The sequence below is a fragment of the Ahaetulla prasina genome, chromosome 2 (assembly GCF_028640845.1).
Source record: "Ahaetulla prasina isolate Xishuangbanna chromosome 2, ASM2864084v1, whole genome shotgun sequence".
Lineage (NCBI taxonomy): Eukaryota > Metazoa > Chordata > Lepidosauria > Squamata > Colubridae > Ahaetulla > Ahaetulla prasina.
In genome coordinates this window covers 5476927-5499054 of record NC_080540.1, presented here as the reverse complement: position 1 = coordinate 5499054, position 22128 = coordinate 5476927, and the positions used below count along the sequence as shown (strand labels likewise).

The window sequence follows — 22128 nt, the reverse complement described above, 5'->3', positions numbered from 1 at the left end:
AGGTGTTCAGAACTTGCTGTGGTAGCCACTCAAATACAATCCTTACATGAGTACTTTAGACTGATTACAATGTAAATGAGACAAGACAGAAAACCTTACAATGAATTTCCACCTTCCCCATAGTCTTTCCAGTTGTCTTCTGGGAATTGAAAAGAGTCTTTTAGTCTTTACTTGTACATCTCAGGGTCCTTTCTTTCATATCTTTTGGGTGGCATGCTTGTTGGTCAGTCAGGTTTGGAAAGGTCTGCTCCAATCTGGTTGCTGTGATGACTTTCAGTGGGGGCTGGATTCAAACTCAATTCCTGGCTCCAACAAATGGAAGGTCTCCTCTGGGGGCAGCATCTGGAACCATGTGCTCTGCTTCCACAGTTGCAGAGTCATCTTTTCAGGGCTGAAAGACATTAGAACAGGATCTCCTCCCCACCTTTGGGGGGAAACTTCTCAGGAAAGGCATTGTAACAGGATTAAGGGGGGGGGGGGTAGATATCTTGCAGGCAGAGTTTGAAAAGAAGCAACACATCAATATTGCAGTTACTAAAAGATAATGCAGTTTCAACAAAATGGAAACACAACTGATGAGAAAGACAAAACTGGATTCACATACTTCAGGAAGAGGATGAACAGGTAAAATCATTTAAACACACAGTAAATGCAAGACTGAATTTTTTTTTCTCTTGTAAGTGAACTTAAAACGTTTCCTCATAAACTTATCTTGTAAGTGAACTTAAAATGTTTCCTTATAAACTTGAGTTGTTACTTTAAGATAGAGGAGGAGAAAAAACAGAAATGAAAAGTTCCTTTTACTATTTTGTTGGCCACAAAGACAGGAAAAGGCTCTTTCTTTTTTCTCTCTCTCTTTTCCCATTTTCATTGTTTCAACCTTTTGGTTTTTTTTCCTAACAATTTAAAATTCTTGTCTCTAGAGATCAGATACATTTTAGTTACAAATACCTCAAGGGCCCACAAAGACAGACATACACACATAAAAACAAGGAGGACAGAGGAAAACAAAACTCTGAGATTTACACACACTGATCATTCCGCCATAAATCTCAGTTAAATTAGGAAGGCACAAATCTTAATAGACAGACCACGTGGTTCCATAGAAGAAAGAGAAAGAGACAAACAAACAAACAAAACAAACAAAAACCCAAACATTCCTATTTATATATTTCCCTTTTCTTTTAAGTACCTTTATTTAGCCAAATTTGTTTCCTATTCTCATCTTTATTACACAATTTCCTCAATTTCTTTTCCGCATACCAGGTAAAACTGGCAGCCTCCGGGCACTCCAGGCCCCAGCAGGTTTTCAGGGATTTCCCTCCACCCTCGAGCTACTGCTTCCCATGTTTCCCTCTCCGATGTGAGGTTTTATTTTCACTTTGGCTTAGCCGGGTGGATCCTCCTACAGTTTTCAGAAAAAAGGTTCTGGGAAGGACTTGACTCCTTCTGTCAAGTATGGGCACCTTCCTGTTAAGGAGCTTCAGTTTGGATCAAAAGGTGATCCCAGAGGACCTACTGCCCTGCCAGTAGGTACGAGCACCTCTTCAACACTGCTTCCTGCTTCCTTTTAGCATACCAGGCAGTACTGGCAGCCTCCGGGCATCCAGGGCCCCAAGCAGATTTCCTGCTTCCTTTTTCTCCTTTTCTTTTTACTCTTAATTGCTTCATTCACACTTACTTTCCTCTCGCTCGGCTTCCGTTCCTAATAAACACAAAGTTCCACGTTTGGCTTCCCCTTGCTTTCTCTATCCCACCGGTCACGGCTCGGTGGAGCTAGCAGTAGGCAGAGGTGCGGCTAGAGGTTGCTCAAAGAGGTGGAATCAGACTGTTTCCTCAGGTGGAATCCCACACACACTTCTTCCTTCCCTAACAGAAGGTCCTGTGCTCTGGCAAAACCCCATGCTCTCCAGACTTTTGGTCTTTCTGCGGTTAGGAAATGCACAGAGGATACAAGATCCAGCTATGATTGGGAGAAGGGCTCTCTCATTCACACACATGCAGGCATACACATATTTCCCATGCTTTTCCATGCTTAAAATTAAAATTTAGAGGTACTCACCTTCTTTCCAAGCAGTCTTTGCGCTCAACACTCAAAACCCTTTAAAACCTAGTTCCAAATGGCCAAGGTCCAGGAAAACTTACCCACAGACTCAATGGGTCTGCTGCTAGCAAGGAGGCTTACCTGGGCCAGGTCCATTGGTTAGGTTAGCTTGGAGTCCCATCTGGGTGCCAATTGTTGGAAGAAATATCCATCTGGGTTCAGTTCCAAGTGGGGACAAAGACACTGGAAACATGGAGGCTGCTTGGAAAGATGGTTTAATGGTGGTCAGGATCACATGGCTTGAGTTCCTGAACAGAAAAGGGGCTGAGATCCTGTGTGCTCCCTGGTTTTATGCTTTTCTGAGCTTTGACCTTTCTGGGGCACAGGAAGAGTATCCTGATTGGTTGTCAGACTCCCAGGGGGTGGGAGTCTTAGCTAGCCTTGCTGGCTGTCTCTCAAGCTTGCTTGAGCCATGCCATGTGGTGAGTTTCAGTTGTATTGTGTTGCAAATCATGCGGGGATTGAGTGAGCTTAGTTGGAGCCTTAATTGCCCATTGACAAACGTGGGAGAATGAGTGAGCTTGGTTGAAGCCTTAATGGCCCATTGACAAAGGTGGGGGGGGGAGTCAGGAAGTTGCAGGGAGCTCCTTTGTCTTTAAAATATGTTTCTCCATTTCTCATCCAGGAAGGTATAATATTCTGCTTTTTAAAATATTTCCTAGAATATTTCATTCTTCTAGGAGGGGGGTGGGTGCTAAATTCCTACAGTACAATGTACCAAACCACACAAGCCATGAGGCTAGTTGCACAACACACTAGGCTCAAAGTTGGTAACTGGGTTGCAGGTTGGTTGGTGTGAGCACGAACCTTATACTGGTTGTAGGAAATATAGGCCCAAAGGCCCTTAACTGTAGAAGAGTTGTGTACATTGCTGTAGCCACACAACGTTTATAACCCAATTAACCCACTTGGAGGTTTACACAATGCACAGAGCCACAAAAGAGGCAAATAATGGGTTCCACAAAATGTAAAGATCTCGTTTTGCAAATGCACCTTCTAGGACAGGAGTCGGCAACCTTAAAACCCTCAAAGAGCCACAAATGTCCTAATCGGAAGCCACCCGTTCAATTCTGGAGCTGACCAGAAGTCCGGTTCCCCCACCATAGAGTCTCCTCCTAATGCAGTTTCCTTTTTTCCTCTACTTGTCCTAACCAAAAGCCCTATCAATTGTGGAGTTGATTGGATAATCCGTCCCTTGCCATAGAGCAGCAGTTCTCAACCTGTGGGTTGGGACCTCATTGGGGGTTGAATGACGATTTGCCAGGGGTCGCCTAAGACCATTGGAAATATGGGAAGTATACTTGCGAGTCAAAGAATCGCATTCCAATGTTTGATTCCACAAGCCAGCTGCAGGCTCTTCAAATCACTAGCCGAATTTGGCTTCAGGCGCGATGAATTAAAAAAGAGAGAAAATCTTTGCTCTGATGTCTCCCTCTCAAGCCAGCTGCAATCACTCCCAATCGCTAGCCTAATCTGGCTTCAGGCGCGATAAACTTAATAGGGGAGGAGTCTCCGCTTTAATGCCTCCGTCCTCAAGGCAATCGCAAGCAGTTCAGATCGCTAGCCAATACGGCTTCAGGCGCAATAAATTCAAAACGAAAATAATTTTACGGTTGGGGTCGCCACATCGTGGGGAATTGTATTAAAGGGGTCGCAGCACTATAAAGGTTGAGAACCACTGCCATAGAGTCTCCTCCTCATATGCCATGGCCCCCCTAACTGCAAGCTCCTCTCAAAATTGTGGCGCCGACCAGCAACAGGGAGCTGCAGCAGAGGGATGAAAGAGGCACATGCGGCTCCAGAGCCGCGGGTTGCTGACCCCTGTTCTAGGTCTTTTCTCTTAGCTGGTTTAATGGGTTGTGTGAACTGAGCCATTCACTGGCAGCCATTCTGCCGGGTTTCAGCCAAAGGCTCTTCTCAGCTTCTCCAGGCCTTAGCCGTTCCTCAGTTTGACTGAGTTGTATTTTTCTGAGCTTCAGGCTGGGGGCCATTTTTGTGTGTCTTTCTCTTTTCCTCCTCAAAATGTTTCATAGTTGCTCAGCAGGAGTTCCTGCTTTAGTGTTCTGCATCACGCTTAACAAGACATTGCTCGGAGGGGGGGTACTTTTGCTGTACAGGTAGTCCTTGACTTACAACTGTTCATTTAATGACCGAAGTTACAACCGCACTGGGAAAAAAGATGACTTATATGACCATTTTTCACACTTACGACGGTTGCTGCATGCCCTTGGTCATCTAATTTACATTTGGATGCTTGGCAACTTGACAATGTTTATGACGGTTGCAGTGTCCTGGGGTCACGTGAGCCCCTCTTGCGACCTTCCGACGAGCAAAGTCCATGAGGAAATCAGATTCACTTAACAACCGTGTGACTAATTTTAACAACGGCAACGATTCACTTAAATGCGGCAATAAAAGTCGCAAAACAGGGCAAGCTCGCTTAACCAATTTCTCACAACGTGAATTTTGGGCTCAGTTGCGGTCATAAGTTGAGGACGACCTGTATTTATAACGGTTGCAGTGTCCTGGGGTCGTGTGATCCCCTTTTGTAACTTTCTGTAACCGTCAGTCAGTTTTTGACGAGGAAAAGGGATAGGGAAGCCAGATTCACTTAACAACCCTGTCACTAACTTAACAGTACAGTTACTAACTATGCCAGGGGTCTCCAACCTTGGCAACTTTAAGCCTGGTGGAGTTCAACTCCCAGAATTCCCCAGCCAGCTTTGCTGGCTGGGGTATTCTGGGAGTTGAAGTCCTCCAGGCTTAAAGTTGCCAAGGTTGGAGACCCCTGAACTATGCACTGGATGGTTAAATGCAGTGATTCACTTAACAACTGTGGCAAGAAGGTTGTAAAATGGGGGAGATTCACTTGACAATTGTCTCACTTAGCGACAGAAATTTGGGGGTCCATTGTGGTCGTAAGTCGAGGACTACCTGTAATTTTGTTTCAGCAGAGCCTGAATATTCAAGGACAGTTATGATGGTTGGATCTTAAGAGAGCCATTTTTTAATAATAATAATAATAATAATAATAATAATAATAATAATAATAATAATAATAATAATAATAATAATAATAATAATTATTATTATTATTATTATTATTATTATGTGTGTGTGTGTGTGTTATTTAGATTTTTATACCGCCCTTCTCCCGAAGGACTCAGGGCGGTGTACAGCCAGATTAAAACAATAATATACAAAATTAAAATAACAATTAAAATACATATTCAAAAGATGGTCAAAAATTAAAACCGTCGAATTGACCTATACTAAAATACCCCAATATTTCTCTGAGGCAATTGAGTTATTTCATAAATTTAGTTATTTCATAAAGGAGGGATACTTTAAGTTGAGCTTGTGGGGGCTTTTCGTTATCCTACCATTTTCTCGCAGGCCAAACAGGAAGTGACTTACCACTACTGTGTTTCCCCCAAAATAAGACCCTGTCTTATATTTTATGGAACCCTGAAATAAGCACTTGGCCTTATTGCCAAGCGCTCAAAAGCCCGATTGGGCTTATTATCAGGGGATGTCTTATTTTGGAGGAAACAGAGTACTGTTTTCTGGAAATTTGTTTACTAATCAGCAACCCTGGGATTTCCTTGTGGTCTCCCATCCCAATACACACACACGCTTAACTTTTTCCAAGACGAGCTCTGTGCTGCCCTGCTGAAAACAAAGATTACTTTTAGGCGGGTGGGCTTCAAAAATTTTAGCAAGGGGTTCTCTGCCTGGTTGATGCATGGGCGTGGCCATGGTGGGCGTGGCCTAGTCGGCCTCCTTCACCACGGGGGGGGGGTGTTGCCCTCCCCGGCTCCAGAGGGCTTCCTCCAGCCTCTGGGAGGGCAAAAATGGCCTCCCCAGGCCCCAGAGGCCCTCTGGAGGCTGGAAATGGGCCTGAACTTCTGGTAGGCCCATTTTTTACCCTCCCCGAGCCTTCCCGCGCACCCTGCACTTTTCTGCATCCAGAAAGGGCCATGTGGGGACTCCTGGGAGGGGCTGGGAAGGGTGGAAGGAGCCAGCCAGGAGTGGGAACCTCCAAACCGCACAGAATCTTAGCTAGAGGTTCTCCCGAACCCCCAGCAGCCCATGCCTGCTTTTAGAAAGGAAGAGCACAAAACCATTCACACATTCGTAATCTGATAAAACCAGCAGACCAGAGTAATTCTCCGACTTGCAACCCTTCTCACATGTTGGGGTTACAGCTTCCAAAATCTAGAAACGGGAATTCTGGGGTGTTTTTTACCCCATTTTTTAGCTGGGAAAACCCCAACCCACTTCAAAGTGGTTTAACCAAAAGTAATTAGCAGGCAGCTCCGTTCTAGCTTACAGGTTTCAAACATACAAGCTGTAAGAGGGAAATTAAAACAACTGTTCGAGGTCGGATTGGACCCAGAGTTCCACTTTCTGCATTCTCTGCTACGACAGACTTTTTTTTTTTTCCTGCCAAGTTGTTCCTCTTTCCAGTCTTCTCTTCTCCTTTTGTGTTTGCTCTGCAGGTCGAGCAATAATTCCCTTTTTTTCCGCCCCCTTGTTTAAAAGGGGAAGATTGCTTCTTCAGTACCCTGCTGGGGAATTTTGGGAGTTGAGATTCACCCATTTCAAATTTGCTGAGATGGAGAAACACTGCTCAGGTTGTGGAATTTCATCAGATCAGGACATTGAGAAAAACTTGGCTGTGGTGTGCAGAGTAAATGTGTGTGTTCAGCTTTAAACGGGTCTAAGTACAGGTAGTCCTCGACTTACGACCACAATTGAGCCCGAAATCTCCATTCCATTCCATTTAAGTGAGGCTTGTTGCAAAGCGGTATACATGTAAGTCCTCAACTTACAACCGTTCGTATGGTGACCGTTCAAAATGACAACAGCCCTGAAAAAAAGTGGCTTATGACCAGGGATGAAATGTAAAAATGTTTGCTGCCGGTCCTGTGGCCGTGGCTTGGTGGGGGTGGCTTGGTGTTCATGTGTCCAGGTGGGCATGGCCAATTTGACATCACTCACTGTTAGAGCCAGGAGCTGCACATTTTGAAACACATTCTGCCTTTCTGAAGCCCCCAACGCTTTGAGTTTCCCTCCGCCACCCAAGCGAACATCGGGAGCCTTCTCTTGCAGAAACAGAATCCAGGCACAGAAATGGAAAAATGAGGTGTGGGGGAATGGGGAGGAGAAGGTGTAAGAAGATGTTTCCTTAAATTGCCGAATTTGGTGATCTAAGGAAACATCTTCCAACTCTTCCAAGATTGACTTTAAGAAGCTGACAGCAAAAGTAGTGGCAACGGGGAGGGGCGACACATGTGTGTGTGTGTACCTCTGCAAGGACTTGGAGGCAGACACTGCCTCTCTTAGGAAAAGAGGCGGTGGGGAAGCCCTGGCTGTCACCTGGGAGAGGAGGACCCAAGGAGGGACACACACACACACACCTGTTGTCCGGCTGTGGGCTGTGGATCGGTTTGGGGCTGTGGCCAGCCAGCAATTGCTACCGATACGGCAAACCATCCCCAATCTCTGCTACCGGTTCTCCCGATCCGGTCTGAACCGGTAGCATTTCACCCCTGCTTATGATTATTTTTCATACTTACCATGATCAAAATTCAGAGGCTGGGCAACTGACTCATATTTATGACGGCTGCAATGTCCCAGGATCATGTCCTTTTAACCTTTTTGCGATCTTCTGACAAGCAACGTCAATGGGGAAGCCGGATTCGCTGACCCATCCGTGTGACTAACTTAACAACTCGGTGATTCCCTTAACAATTGGGTTCAGAAAGGTTTTAAAACAGGGCCCAACTCACTTAAGAAATGTGCCACTTAGCAACATAAATTTAGGGCTCCGTTGTGGTTGTAAATTTTGGACACCAGGGACCAGTTCAGTGGAGAGACGTTTCACGTGCTGCCTGCATCCTGTGGATGGGCCTTCAGCTTGTTTGAATGGCCCGGTTTCTGGTGTGCCGTGACCCAGTGCCAGTTCACGGATCAAGGGTTAGGGATACCCTGGTCCAGGGGTCTGTAACCTTAAACACTCAAAGAGCCATTTGGACCCTTTTCCCACAGAAAAGAAAACACTGGGAGCCACAAAATCCTTCCCAGGTCCAACTATTTCTTTTTTTATATATAATTTTTTATTTTATTTTTTAACAAACACACACAAACAAGCAATGCATTTTTTCTGAACAAAGTATTGGCTGAGTCACAAATTTGTACAGCTTTTAGTTATCTCCCAACAGAATTTATATATTTCACTTTTTGCCATAATATTCTTTCTCTCTAATTTTTCTTTTCTTTTCCTTATTTCTGTTATGTAACTAATCTTACCATTTGCCCTAATCTCTAATCGTTAATAATTTTTTCTTTTTTTTTCCTCCCTCTCATTGCTCACTCCAAGTTAAAACCCTTTAGTTTCAAATCAATCATTTTCCTAATATTTAACCCTAACTCTAAATCATCCTATTCAAATATTTTCCCATTACTCCCTTTTCACAACATAATATAGTTTCAAGTATTTTCCCTAATTTCCATTATTCCAATCACAAAAATTAATATTCATATAATTTTACATATACAACTTATCCAAATACTACAATTAAATACCTTACTACAATTCACTTAATTATATAACATTAAAATCATTCATTTCTAACCCTCAATCCCCATTATTTTTTTAAAGTAAACCCAATTTTTCCATTGCTTTTTAAACTAAGTTAATCTTCACGATATAATATAATTTCAAATGTTTTAGCTAAGTTCCATATTTGCAATTAAAAACATTTCAAATATTACAATCTCATATACTGCACTTACTACAATTCATTTATACGTATAGATCTTACTTCAATTCTTTTATAATTCTAAGTAATTTTCCTGTTCCAATCACAAATATTAATGTTCATACAATTTTACACATATAACATTAAAATCATTCATTTCTATGTCTCATAATATAATTTCAAAAGCTTTAGGTGAGTTCCATAATTACCATAAAAAACATTCTATAATTTCAGATGCTTTAGCTAAATTCCATTAAAAACAGTCAAAGTATTATAATCTCATATATTGAACTTGCTAAAATTCATTTATACTTATAAATCTTATTTCAATTCAGTTATAATTCTAAATCTGTGGAACATGTTTCCCTTTTCATCAATTACTCCTATCTTCTTTTATCCCCTTTTCTTCTTTTTTCTCTCTCTCTCTTTTCTTCTTCATTTTAAAATCTTTTACTCTCTTGATTTGCCCTATATTTCTATCTGCTCTCTTCCTTCCCCTTTCCATCTTCCTTATTTTCCCACTGTTAATCCCAGTGTAATCATTTGAGTTTTTTATATTTTTTTCTCTTCCCCACTTCTTTCTCTCCTTGTCTCTTTCCACCCTCTCTATTTTTATCATTGTTAATCCCAATGTAATCTTTTAAATTCGTCTTTGTTTCTAATCTTATTTCTTTTCTCCCAGATCTCCTTTTTTTTCATTATTACTCCCCACATGATCATTTGGTTTTTCATAGTCAGTATCTTTGTCTTTGTCTTCAATATCACTCTCTTGCTTCTCCTTCATAGTTTCTGTATCCTCTTGGGCGTATGCCAGCACAGTTTCTAGTTCATCAGATGTAGGTTTTCCGTGCAGCATTGTAATTATTTCATTTGTTTCCATTTTTAATATATGTGTCCTTTTAATCATTTCAATTAATTCCTGCGACATTTTGTATTTTCTGGGTTGTTGTTATTCCAATTTTAAGTTTTATTATACTCCACCTTCTTTGGTTATCGAAATCAAACAGCTTGCAAGCAAACAAATCCTCCTCAAAAGTTCCCACCGCTCTTATCACTTTGAAAAACTTTTTTTTTCCAAAATAAAGGTTAAGTGTTGTAATTTTTTTCTCTGCCTGAAGGTGTTTCTCTCCAATCCAGAATTCCAATCAACAAGCTAAGAAAATATCTATTTTATTTATTCAATCCACATTACCAATATTTGCCAATTTATCTTTTTCTTCTTAATTTTTTGTTCCCCAAAGTTCAATTTAAAATCTGGTTCCAAGTCCAATTAAAAAAAAAAAAAAGCTTCTGTTACAGGGTTTATAATTCCCTCTATTCTTCCTCAAAAAAGCATTTTAAAGTTTTTTCCAATCCTCTCCACATCTATTATGGTTTTTTTTCTTCTAATATTTTAATTGTCTCCATGTGGAGTTGGAGTTCACAAGTCTTAAAGTTGCCAAGGTTGGAAATCCCTGTGTTAAAAGTATTCTGAAATTTTTGGTCTGCAACGCAGGCCCCCCAGATGTACCTTCTCATTGATGTTCAGTGCATTTCAGGTTTACGAGACTCTGCCAATTAAATTCAAAGATCCCACAAATCAGCTCTTAACCAGGGGAAAAGATGGCGGAAGTCGCAGATGTCAGTATGAAGTGGGGCTGAAGGGAACTAGAAACTTCCCTTTTTTCTAACAAGACGGCCCTGACAGCAGAATCTGAAGAAAAATGGGATGTACTTGGCTTAGAATCGTTTGTGTCCGTTTCAAGTTATAGTGCTGAAAAACTGGCTTACAGCCGGTCCTCGCACTTATAACCGTCGCAGCATCCCCCACAGTCATGCGAGCAAAAAATCTGGGCACTTGGTAACCAGCGTGTCTTTAGAATACTTAAACATGAGCCAGCCGTGTGTGGCAGCAGCCAGAAACGCTAATACAATCCACGGTTTTATAAACGAGAGAGGCATAGAATCAAAATCACGTGAAGTGTTAGTACGGATTTATAAAGCCTTAGTAAGACCACACCAGGAATCCTGCGTTCAGTTTGGCTCACCACGTTACAAAAAAGATGTTGAGGCTTTGGAAAAACAACTTGTTTCCAGAAGTTGTGGACGCTCCATCACTTGTGGCTTTTCAAGAAAAGATTGGACAGTTGCTTGCTTGAAATGGTATAGGACAGTGATGGCTCTTTTTGCCATTGCGTGCAGGAGGGTGGTGGCGGGCGGGATCGCACACATGCGTGCCCACACCCATAATTCTATGTGCCCCACGCATGCATATGTGACACTCCCCACCCAACCCCCAGCTCCTGGCACATGATGCCCCGGTAGGCCCGTTTTTCTCTCTCACCTGGCTCCAGAGCCTTTCTAGGAGTCCGGGGAGGGCAAAAAAATGCCTGGAGGCCCTCCAGAGGCCAGAATCGGCCCATTTGCCAACTTCCAATGGGACCGGAATGCCCATTTTTTGCTGTCCCCAGCCTCCAGAGCTTCTCTAGGAGTCTGGGGAGGGCAAAAACAGCCTTTCCCATCACCACCCTGAGGCCCTCCAGAGACCGAAAACGGCCCATTTGCCAACTTCCGGTCCTACCAGAAAATCAGGAGCTGAGCTCGCGTGCCCACTGATATGGCTAGGCGTGCCACCTGTGGCACACATGCCATAGGTTCACCATCATGGGTATAGGATCTCCTGCTTGAGCAGAGGGTTGGACTAGAAGACCTCCAAGGTCCCTTCCAGATCTGTCCCGATAGATTGATTGAATGGTTGCATAGTCCTGGAGTCGTGTTATTACATTTGCAATCTTCCCACTTCCTACAGCTCACTGAACACCTGCCTTGCTTAGCGATAGAAAATCTGGTGTGATAATAAATTAAGAACTACCTAGCGAGCCGTAGTTCCACGGCACGTTACAACGGCACTTTAAAAAGGGACTTATGACCGCTTTTTCACATTTATGACCTTTGCAGCGTCCCCGTGATCATGTGATCAAAATTCAGAGATCGTGTGATCCCCTAAAGGAGCTTCTGAGAAGCAAAGCCAATGGAGAAGTCAGATTCACTTAACAGCCGTGTGACTAACTTAACAATCTCAGCGATTCACTTAATGGAGGCCAAAAAGGTTGTAAAATGGGGCAAAACTCACTTAACATTTGTAAGGGAAATTTTGGGGGTCAGTTGTGGTTATAAGTCGAGGAGTACCTGCAAATGTTCCATTGCATGAACATTACACTTGGAGACAATCCTCTATTTGGCAGCCAAAATGCAGCCAAGCCTCTTGATTTTCTTTCCTTATCTACAAGTCAAAAAGGAATTTCTTTTCCCAAGAAGATCAGAGGGAGGGTAGGGTGGGGGAGAGAGAATTAAATGAAATTACTGTATTTTTTGGAGTATAAGATGCACCTTTTCCCCCCCAAAAAGAAGGTGAAAATCTGGGTGCATCTTATACTCTGAATGTAGCCCCACCCAACTCCTCAAATGGAGGTTTCAGAGGCTGAAAGAAGCTTCAGAAAAGAAGCTCCCAAACAGAGCTTCAAAGGCTTTTTTTCTGAAGTTCTGTTTTGGAGGCTTTCAGAGGCAGAAAAAAAAAAGCAAAAAAAAAAGCAAGACACAGAGCTCACAACCAAGAATAGAATAGAATAGAATTTTATTGGCCAAGTGTGATTGGACACACAAGGCATTTGTCTTGGTGCATATGCTCTCAGTGTACATAAAAGAAAAGATACGTTCATCAAGGTACAACATTTACAACACAAATGATGGTCAATATATCAATATAAATCATAAGGATTGCCAGCAACAAAGGAAGGAACCTGTTGCTAAAATTCACCTCTGGGAACAGCCGGTTGGGGGGGTTGGGAGTGGGAGGCACCATTTATCGGTGGTTCTCCTCCTACCTCTCTGACCGGTCGCAGACGGTGTTGACGGGGCAGAAGTCGACCGCGAGGCACCTTACTTGTGGGGTGCCGCAGGGGTCGATTCTCTCGCCCCTCCTGTTCAACATCTATATGAAGCCGTTGGGTGAGATCATCAGTGGCTTCGGGGTGAGATATCAGCTGTACGCTGACGACACTCAGCTGTACTTTTCCACCCCGGGCCACCCCAACGAAGCTGTCGAAGTGCTGTCCCGGTGTTTGGAGGCCGTACGGGTCTGGATGGGGAGGAACAGGCTCAAGCTCAATCCCTCCAAGACGGAGTGGCTGTGGATGCCGGCACCCCGATACAGTCAGCTGCAGCCGCGGCTGACTGTTGGCAGCGAGTTATTGGCCCCAAGGGAAAGGGTGCGCAACTTGGGTGTTCTCCTGGATGCACGGCTGTCGTTTGAAGATCATTTGATGGCCGTCTCCAGGAGAGCCTTTCACCAGGTTCGCCTGGTTCGCCAGTTGCGCCCCTTCCTTGATCGGGATGCCTTATGCACAGTCACTCATGCTCTCGTTACCTCTCGCCTGGATTATTGCAATGCTCTCTACATGGGGCTCCCCTTGAGATGCACTCGGAGGCTATAGTTGGTCCAGAATGCAGCTGCGCGGGTGATAGAGGGAGTTCCACGTAGCTCCCATGTAACACCTCTCCTGCGCAGACTGCACTGGCTACCTGTTGCCTTTCGGGTGCATTTCAAGGTTCTGGTTACCACCTTCAAAGCGCTCCATGGCTTGGGGCCTGGGTACTTACGGGACCGCCTGCTGTTACCTCATGCCTCCCACCGTCCCGTACGCTCTCACAGAGAGGGACTTCTCAGGGTGCCGTCCGCCAAACAATGTCGGCTGGTGGCCCCCAGGGGAAGATCCTTCTCTGTGGGGGCTCCTACTCTTTGGAATGAACTTCCCCTGGTTTACGCCAAATACCTGACCTTTGGACCTTTCGCGAATTGAAAACATATTTGTTTATTCGCGGGGCTAACAAACTTCTAAACTGTTTTGTTTTTAAGTTTTAAATTCTATTTATGTTTTAAATTGGGGTTTTTAGATTTTAAATATTTTAATTTCTCGGCCAATTGTGTAATAAGTTTCTTAATTTAGTTTTTTAAATTGTATATTGTGTATGTTTTTTAGCCTGGCTGTACACCACCCTGAGTCCTTTGGGAGAAGGGCGGTCTAGAAATTCAATAAATAATAATAATAATAATAATAATAATAATAATAATAATAATAATAATAATAATAATAATAATAATAATAATAATAATAATAATATTCTGGGAGCCCGATCCACCTGCCAATCAGCTTTTTTTCTTATTTTCTTCTCCAAAAACTAAGGTGTGTCTTATACTCCGGTGCATCTTATACTCCGAAAAATACAGTAATTACAAGTATCTTGAATGGAAAACTACTAGGAAGTCTCTGGGCTGAGGACTAGACTGGGAAGTTCCAAAAAGAAACGTGAAAGCAGTGAAGTTAACTCTGTACTTTTGCCAGGAAGGCACTCAGTTGGACTTACAGGAGTTTTGGTTTCACTGTGCTCAGACTATGGCACCAGCTTCTTTTTAATATATTGCAATTCTCCATATATTTAATAGGATGATCCCTGACATATTTCATTTATCAGTGACAGCAAGAGCAACTTCCAGAGAGGTTCTAGGGCCGTGATGGCAAACCTATGGCACGCGTGCCAGAGGTGACACGCTGAGCCCTCTCTGTGGTCACATGAGCCGTCATCAGCTGCTCTTCTGGTTTCCAAGGCACGCATGCGCGCCGGCCAGCTGATCTTTGTGTGTGCCTGAGACCCGGAAACCTGAAGACCAGCTGGCCGGTATGTCAGCATTCCAGAAAACACCTCACTCCAAGTAAAAACTTCGAAGCAGGCATTTTCTCAAAGTTATATTTATTAGGGTAGGTAAACTGGCACATCTGGGAAAACCCGAATCTGAGAGGTCCGGGTTTTCCCTCAGTAAATCAAAAAACTCCAAGACCATCCCCTCACCCCTCAGTCGATCACATGCTCCAATCACCATCCATCCCATCTCGAGACAGCACTCCGACCACTCCTTCTCCGGATGCAAGATTGGCCTGACCTTGACTGACAGGAAAAATGTTATTATGTCTAAAGTCAACCCCTCTACTAAATCCCCCCTCCTACTTTCCCACACATGAGAAAGTGACAGCGCCGGAAGCTTCCGGCCTAGTATGGTTCCAAAGCTGACAGGATGTACATACACATGCCAGCCACCTGGTCTTTGGGTTTCCAGCACTCCACCGTACACAGACCAGCTGGCCAGTGCACATGTGGATGATGGAAACCAGAAGACCAGGTGGCCCGCGTGTGCAAGCTGGTCTTTGAGGTACCAGGGCTCCGCCGCATGCGCGCATTCCAGTTTGGGCACTCGGTGCCGAAAAGCTTTGCCAGCATTGTTCTAGGGACTGAATCCCAGGCTTTGGGGGTGCATGAGGTTCCTAAAGCATCATAGGTAGGCATCATACCTGAACTTTATTCTCTAGAGCAGGGGTCTCCAACCTTGGCAACTTTAAGACTTTAAGTTCTCTTCAGAGAACTCTGGGAATTGAAGTCCACATGTCTTAAAAGTTGCCAAGGTTGGAGACCCCTGCTCTAGAGCAGGGGGTCCCCAACCCACGGTCTATGGACTGATACGGGGCTGTGGCATGCCACAAACTGGGCCATGTGAACAAGCAAAGCCCCATCTGTGGGATGCAGACAGCATGTGAAACCACACCCCCTTCGGTCCACCAAAAAGCCGCTCTCCATGGAACTTGTCCCTGGTGCCCAAAAGATTGGGGGCCACTGCCCTAGAGAAGTACTTCTCAAGATTGACAGCATTATGGATGGACTTCAGCTCCCAGAATTCAACTCCAAATCTTGCAAGACTGACTGGGGGAATTCTGGGAGTTGACGTCCAACTCTTACAAGTTGCTAAAATTAAGACACAATTAACAGCAAGTGTTTCTCAACTTTAGCAACTTTTAAAAGGAGTGGACTTCAGCTCCCAGAATTCCCCCAGCCAGCCTTGCCGGCTGTGGAATTCTGGGAGTTGAAGTCCACTCATCTTAAAAGTTGCTTTGTTGTTGTTGTTAGTTGCGAAGTCGTGTCCGACCCATCGCGACCCCATGGACAATGTTCCTCCAGGCCTTCCTATCCTCTACCATCCTCTGGAGTCCATTTAAACTCATGCCTACTGCTTCAATGACTCCATCCAGCCACCTCATTCTCTGTCGTCCCCTTCTTCTTTTGCCCTCAATCATTCCCAGCATTAGGCTCTTCTCCAATGAGTCCTTCCTTCTCAATAGGGGGCCAAAGTATTTCAGTTTCATCTTCTGGATCTGGCCTTCTAAAGAACAGTCAGGGTTGATCTCCTCTAGGACTGACTTCCTCTAGGTTTGATCGCCTTGCAGGCCAAGGGACTCGCAGGAGTCTTCTTCAGCACCAGAGTTTAAAGGCCTCAAGTTGCTAAAGAAACACTATTCCATTCCATTCCACTCCATTCCATGGATTTAACTGACAAGCTGGCAGATCCTGATGGAACATTGGAAGACACTTCCTAAAAGTAGCAGCCATTTTGTGGTGGGAGTATCATCAGAGAGTTGTTAGGCTGCTTTTTGCTGGTTGCTCAAGATGAACTTCCTGAGAATGGTTTAATCTGGATTCTTGCGCTGAGCAAGGAGCTGGATTGGATGACTTCAGTGGCCCCTTGCAGCTCTGAGATTCGGCGATTGGCTGTTTTCAGTATTATATTTTTCCTTCTTCTCATCCATGTCTCTCTTGTCTGCCCTTCAGGAAGAAGTCGGTTGGAGAGAAGACGCTCCCAGTATTTCTGTAGGTGAGAAGCTCTGAAATCCCGTCATCTCTCCCTTGTAAGTACCACTCTGAACTTGCCCAAACGTGGACTCAGGCCCCCTCGGTCATGTCCGCAGAGAGAAACCCGTGCTGGGTTGGGAAGGCGAGCGGTTGAGCAGAGCCGAGGCCGAAATGGCGGCCGAGCGATGGGAAGTGTCCTCGGTGGGCCTCCATCCGTACGAAACCAGGGTGGAAAAAGGCATCAAAATGGAAGAGTTTGAAAGAAATAGCCTTGCGCTGGCCGGCCCAACCCGATTCAGGAAGAGCCCTTACGTCATCCAAGCTTTCACCGTCGGGGAGCATTTTACCCGGATGACAGCCAAGCCAACGGAGCGGGACCTCGAGGAAGGGATGCTGTCGCCATGTTGGGAAGCCCAATGGCGGGACATCCTGAAGAACACACAGTCCCCGTATTCGGGGTGGGGCCACCCCCAGATCCCAGGGGTTCTGGCTCCTGCTGAAACCAGGGCTGGTGAAGAGCTCCTACAGGAAGAGGCAGGGGGGCTTCTACCACCAGAGAGGCCCCTCAAGACCAGCCTGGATGCAGACCCCGCAGGACAGGGGGATGATGGAGAGGTGAAGGGAGAGGGCCAAGCCCAGGAGACCTGCAGCGCGGAACTGCATCGGCAGCACTTCCGCTGGTTTTGCTACCAAGAGGCGGAAGGGCCTTGGGACGTCTGTGCCCGGTTGCGGGAGCTGTGTCTCAACTGGCTGCAGCCGGAGTTGAATTCGAAAGAACGGATGGTGGAGCTGGTGGTTCTGGAGCAGTTCTTGGCTATCTTGCCTGAGGACATCCAGGGCTGGGTAGGAGAAAGCGGGCCGGAGACCTGTGCCCAGGCGGTGGCCTTGGTGGAGGACTTTCTGCTGAGGCAGCAAGAGACTGAGAGGTGGAAACAGGAAGTAAGGGGGGTTGTTTCTGGGGCGGGATGGAGTTGGGAGCAGGGGATGAGTCCCTCAGTCCTTCGTCTCATAAGAGGCACCGTGGTACAGGGGATAAAGTGCAGCCTTGCAGGCTAACTCTGCCCGCTATTAACAGTTCGATCCTGACCGGCTCAAGTTTGACTGAGCCTCCCATCTTTCCGAGGTCGGTCAAACGAGGACCCAGAATGTTGGGGGCGATCTGCTGACTCTCTAAACCGCTTAGAGAGGGCTGTAAAGCAGGGGTCCCCAACCTTTGGTCCATGGACTTGGCACCAGGCTGCGGCATGCCAGAAACCAGTCTGCAAAAACAAGCAAAGCCCCATCCGCGGCATGCAGGCAGCACGTGAAACCAGGCCCCTTCTAGTCCACAGGAAAAAACCCTCTCCACGGAACAAGTCCCTGGTGCCCAAAAATTTGGAGGCCGCTGCTGTAAGGCACTATGAGGCGGTATATAAGTGTAAGTGCTAGTGCTGTTGCTATCTCACTTCTCACTGTGACCCATCAGGGACCATCAGTATTCCTCAATCTTAGCAACTGTAAGATGGTGCACTTCAACTCCCAGAATTCCTGCTAATTTTTTTTTCCATTTTATTAGTTTATGGTATAAAATACAAAAACACAAGAATAGAATAGAATAGAATAGAATAGGAATTTTTTATTGGCCAAGTGTGATTGGACACACAAGGAATTTGTCTTGGTGCATATGCTCTCAGTGTACATGAAAGAAAAGATACGTTCATCAAGGTACAACATTTACAACACAATTGATGGTCAATATATCAATATAAATCATAAGGATTGCCAGCAACACAGTTACAGTCATACAGTCATAAATGGAAAGAGATTGGTGATGGGAACGATGAGAAGATTAATAGTAGTGCAGATTCAGTAAATAGTTTGACAGTGTTGAGGGAATTATTTGTTTAGCAGAGTGATGGCCTTCGGGGAAAAAAACTGTTCTTGTGTCTAGTTGTTCTGGTGTGCAGTGCTCTATAGCGTCGTTTTGAGGGTAGGAGTTGAAACAGTTTATGTCCAGGATGCGAGGGGTCTGTAAATATTTTCACGGCCCTCTTGATTCGTGCAGTATACAGGACCTCAATGGAAGGCAAGTTGGTAGCAATTATTTTTTTCTGCAGTTCTAATTATAGAACTGCAGAAAAATTATAAAAGCAAATAGTAGGACACAGAGGGGAAGGGGAAGAAAGAAATGTGGAAGAGAGGTGGGGAAAGTGTTCACTTTGTCCAGCTTCCTCTGTTGCAGTAGAACCTCAGCTTTTTACTTTCCTATAATAATATAAACTAGCCATTTCTATGACAGCAAATCAATTGAATCAGTAAAACCCAAAATCAAAGCTTCATTTTTTTTTCACTTCAAGCACAAAGTCCAGAAGCGGTTTCCAAGCCAAAACAAAAGGGCTTATCTTCTTTTCTTTGCTCAAAAACGGCCAACTTAGCCATCTCTGCTAAGTCCATCAATGTTTATAGCCGTTCATCCATGATGGGAATCAAAGTGTCCTTCCATTTTTGCGCGTATGGCGGTCTTGCTCCCAGAATTCCTCAGCCCACTTGCTTTAAGATCTGTCGGCTTTCAGTTCCCAGATTTCTGCAGCCAAGCTGGCATTAAAATGTGTGAGTTTCAATTCCCAGAATTACCCAAGTCGCATGCTGTCTGGGGGAATTCTGGAAATCGAAGTTCATAAATCTTAAAGCAGCTGAGGTTGAAAAATTCTGTATTGTTGGCTGACATTAGCTTGTTGTTGTTGTTTTTTGAACATTTTTGAGGCTGCAGCCTCCTCAGTTGAGAGATGGACACTTTGCCATGGTCATGCAGCTGAAATGTTGATAACTTAATTGAGATTTTTAGTAAAGAAATATGATATTTGATGGAATATATTTAGAATCACTGAAGAAAAGAAGGCAGAATAACAAGGGGAAAAAAGAAAACCAAAATGTAGAGGGGGAAAAAAGGAAAGAAAATATATAAAAAATAGCTTCCAATTTTCTTTACAACAATTATAAGTATAACTTTACCTCTTATTCTGTGGTTATAGCAGGCTCTTCATTTTTCTCTAATTATTTTTTTTTCCTAATCGAAAGCATCTATATCACAAGTTCATTTTGTACTATTTCGCCCAAAACGTTTATAAGGCTTTCCAGTCAGCAATAAACTCTGTGCCTGAAATTTTGGATTTCTCCCTTGAAGGATATCAAGTGAACCAACAGCCTGAAATGTGAACAAGAAAAGTTTCTTCACCAGAAAAGTTTTGGGTCTTTCTGACCTTCCCATTTCCCAGTTCAGGGGGTGTCAAACTCGCGTCGTCACGTGACATATCCCAACTCCTCCCCCCTTCGCTAAACGGGGGTGGGCGTGGCCAGCGTGTGATGCATCCAGCTTGCGGGCCGCCAGTTTGACACCCCTGTACTAAGCTCATGAATTAGTTTTCCAGTCTTTCTCCAAATCGTACTGCCTGTTTTAATGTTTTCCAGGCCTGGGTCTTGTCCCACATTCTTTTGAGCAGGGGTCTCCAACCTTGGTCCCTTTAAGACTTGTGGATTTCAACTCCCAGAGTCCCTCAGCCAGCGTCGTGTCCCACTCCTCCTCTGACAGCCGGGTCTGGGAAGTCTGTATCAAGCGTGGCCACGAAGCCTCTGCAGCTTTGCCAAATTCCTGTCAGAGTTCTCAGGGCAGGCAGGAATCCAAGGTGTGACTTCAGCAACCAGATTAGACTTTGCCTGACTCAAGGAATGCCAGAAAGCAGATCCTTTATATAGGCCATGGGGTGTGGCTCCATGACTCAGCACTTATCCAGGTCTGCCCCTCCCTTCCTTTTGCTGACATCGCCTCTCCATTCTCCGGAAGCGGAGATCTGTCCACGTTTTGTCAGCTGCCGGCAATTCTAGCTCGTGGCTGGCTTCTTGCTCACACGCTGTGGGGGGGAGGTTTATTTGCTCAGTCTGTCTGGGCATAGTGCCAGGACTGGGGGCTAGAGGCATGCCAGGCCATTTGTCTTCACTATCAGTCTCTGGCTGAGATAGCAGGAGATGGGAGGGGCCCGGCTGCGGAGAGGGGGGTGGATGAGGCACAACAGCCAGCAAAGCTGGCTGAGGAACTCTGGGAGTTGAAGTCCACAAGTCTTAAAGGGACCAAGGTTGGAGACCCCTGCTTTTGAATGTCGACAAGACTCGGCAACTTTAAGAATTGTGGACCTCAACTCCCAAAATCGCCAAGGTTGAGAAACGCTGCTCGCCACATCTCCCGATCTTGCACTAACTAGGCTTCCAGAATTTATGGTGAATTTTTTTTTCCCCCTGACCGAACGGTTGCACATACGTGTGTTTATTGTGCCATCACATGTACATCCCCCCAAAGGGCCACAACCGGCAGGTGATGCTCCCTTCGTCATTCCGATCTGCAGCCACCCACGTTCTTGCTTTTTTTTTTTTTTATCTTCCAGGTGCTGGGAGAGTTTGAAGACGTAGCCATGAGTTTTTCGAGAGACGATGACGCTGGCGGGAAACAGCCTTGCCGGGAAATCAAGCAAGAGCAGGCCAATTGGTTGGGTATGGATGCTTTGCCGTCTATTTCTTTCTTTCTCTAGTTATTTTTTATTACGTCTGCGCAGACTGCACTGGCTGCCTGTTGTCTTCCGGGTGCGCTTCGAGGTTTTGGTGACTACCTTTAAAGCGCTCCATGGCTTAGGACCAGGATATTTACGGGACCGTCTACTGCCATCTTCTATCTCCCAGCGACCGGTGCGTTCTCACAGAGAGGGACTCCTTAGGGTGCCGTCAGCCAAACAATGTCAACTGGCGGCCCCCAGGGGGAGGGCCTTCTCTGTGGGGGCTCCTACCCTGTGGAACGAACTTCCCCCTGGACTTCGTCAACTATCCGACCTTCGGACCTTTCGCCGCGAACTTAAAACCTATTTATTCCGTCTAGCTGGACTGGCTTGATTTTAAAATTTTTAATTTACTTTTATGGGTTTTAAATTTTTGTAAATTTTTATAGGGTGTTATTGTATTTTAAATTTTTGGCCAATTGAATAAGTTTTTTAAGGGGTGTTCTTAATATTATATGTATTGTTTCTCTTTGTATTTTTATTCTGGCTGTGCACCGCCCTGAGTCCTTCGGGAGAAGGGCGGTATACAAATTAAAATATTATTATTATTATTATTATTATTGTTGTTGTTGTTGTTGTTGTTGTTGTTGTTATTATTATTATTATGCTGCCCATCTCGCTATCCTCCACATAACAACCGTCATTGAGTCTTGAATTGAGGTCATAAGTCATGCCATTCATTAAGCAGGTCGCTGTGCGACCGCCTCTGATTTTATGATTTTTTTTTTGTGTCAGTCACTAAGTGAACGCAATTGTAAAGTGAGCATCGCGACTATTAAGTTAATCTTTCCTCTGCAGTGACTCTAATTTCCAGTTCTTTCTCTTCCCTTCTGTAATCTTCGGGTGTTGCCATGTCCGCTATCCAGACTTGGATAGGTTGAATAAAGATGCCAGGCTAAATATCTGGCTGACTGTGCAACGAACCCCAGACTAGATCTCCCTAAAGAGGATTTGGTGACATTCC

The 22128-nt window shown here is 44.8% G+C and overlaps 1 protein-coding gene across 2 annotated transcripts in view; it reads left to right on the top strand.

Moving 5' to 3' along the window:
• LOC131192660 (zinc finger protein 271-like) overlaps positions 1-22128 on the top strand; it is a 33191-nt gene that overhangs the window by 4431 nt on the left and 6632 nt on the right. The window contains exons 2-3 of one of the 2 annotated variants that reach the window (XM_058172019.1): positions 16564-17427; positions 21000-21105. In XM_058172019.1, the coding sequence (XP_058028002.1) occupies positions 16756-17427; positions 21000-21105 (778 nt within the window). In that variant the 5' untranslated portion in view covers positions 16564-16755. Of the gene's footprint in view, positions 1-16563; positions 17524-20999; positions 21106-22128 lie in introns of both variants that reach the window. The other variant, XM_058172018.1, reaches the window with a different exon arrangement.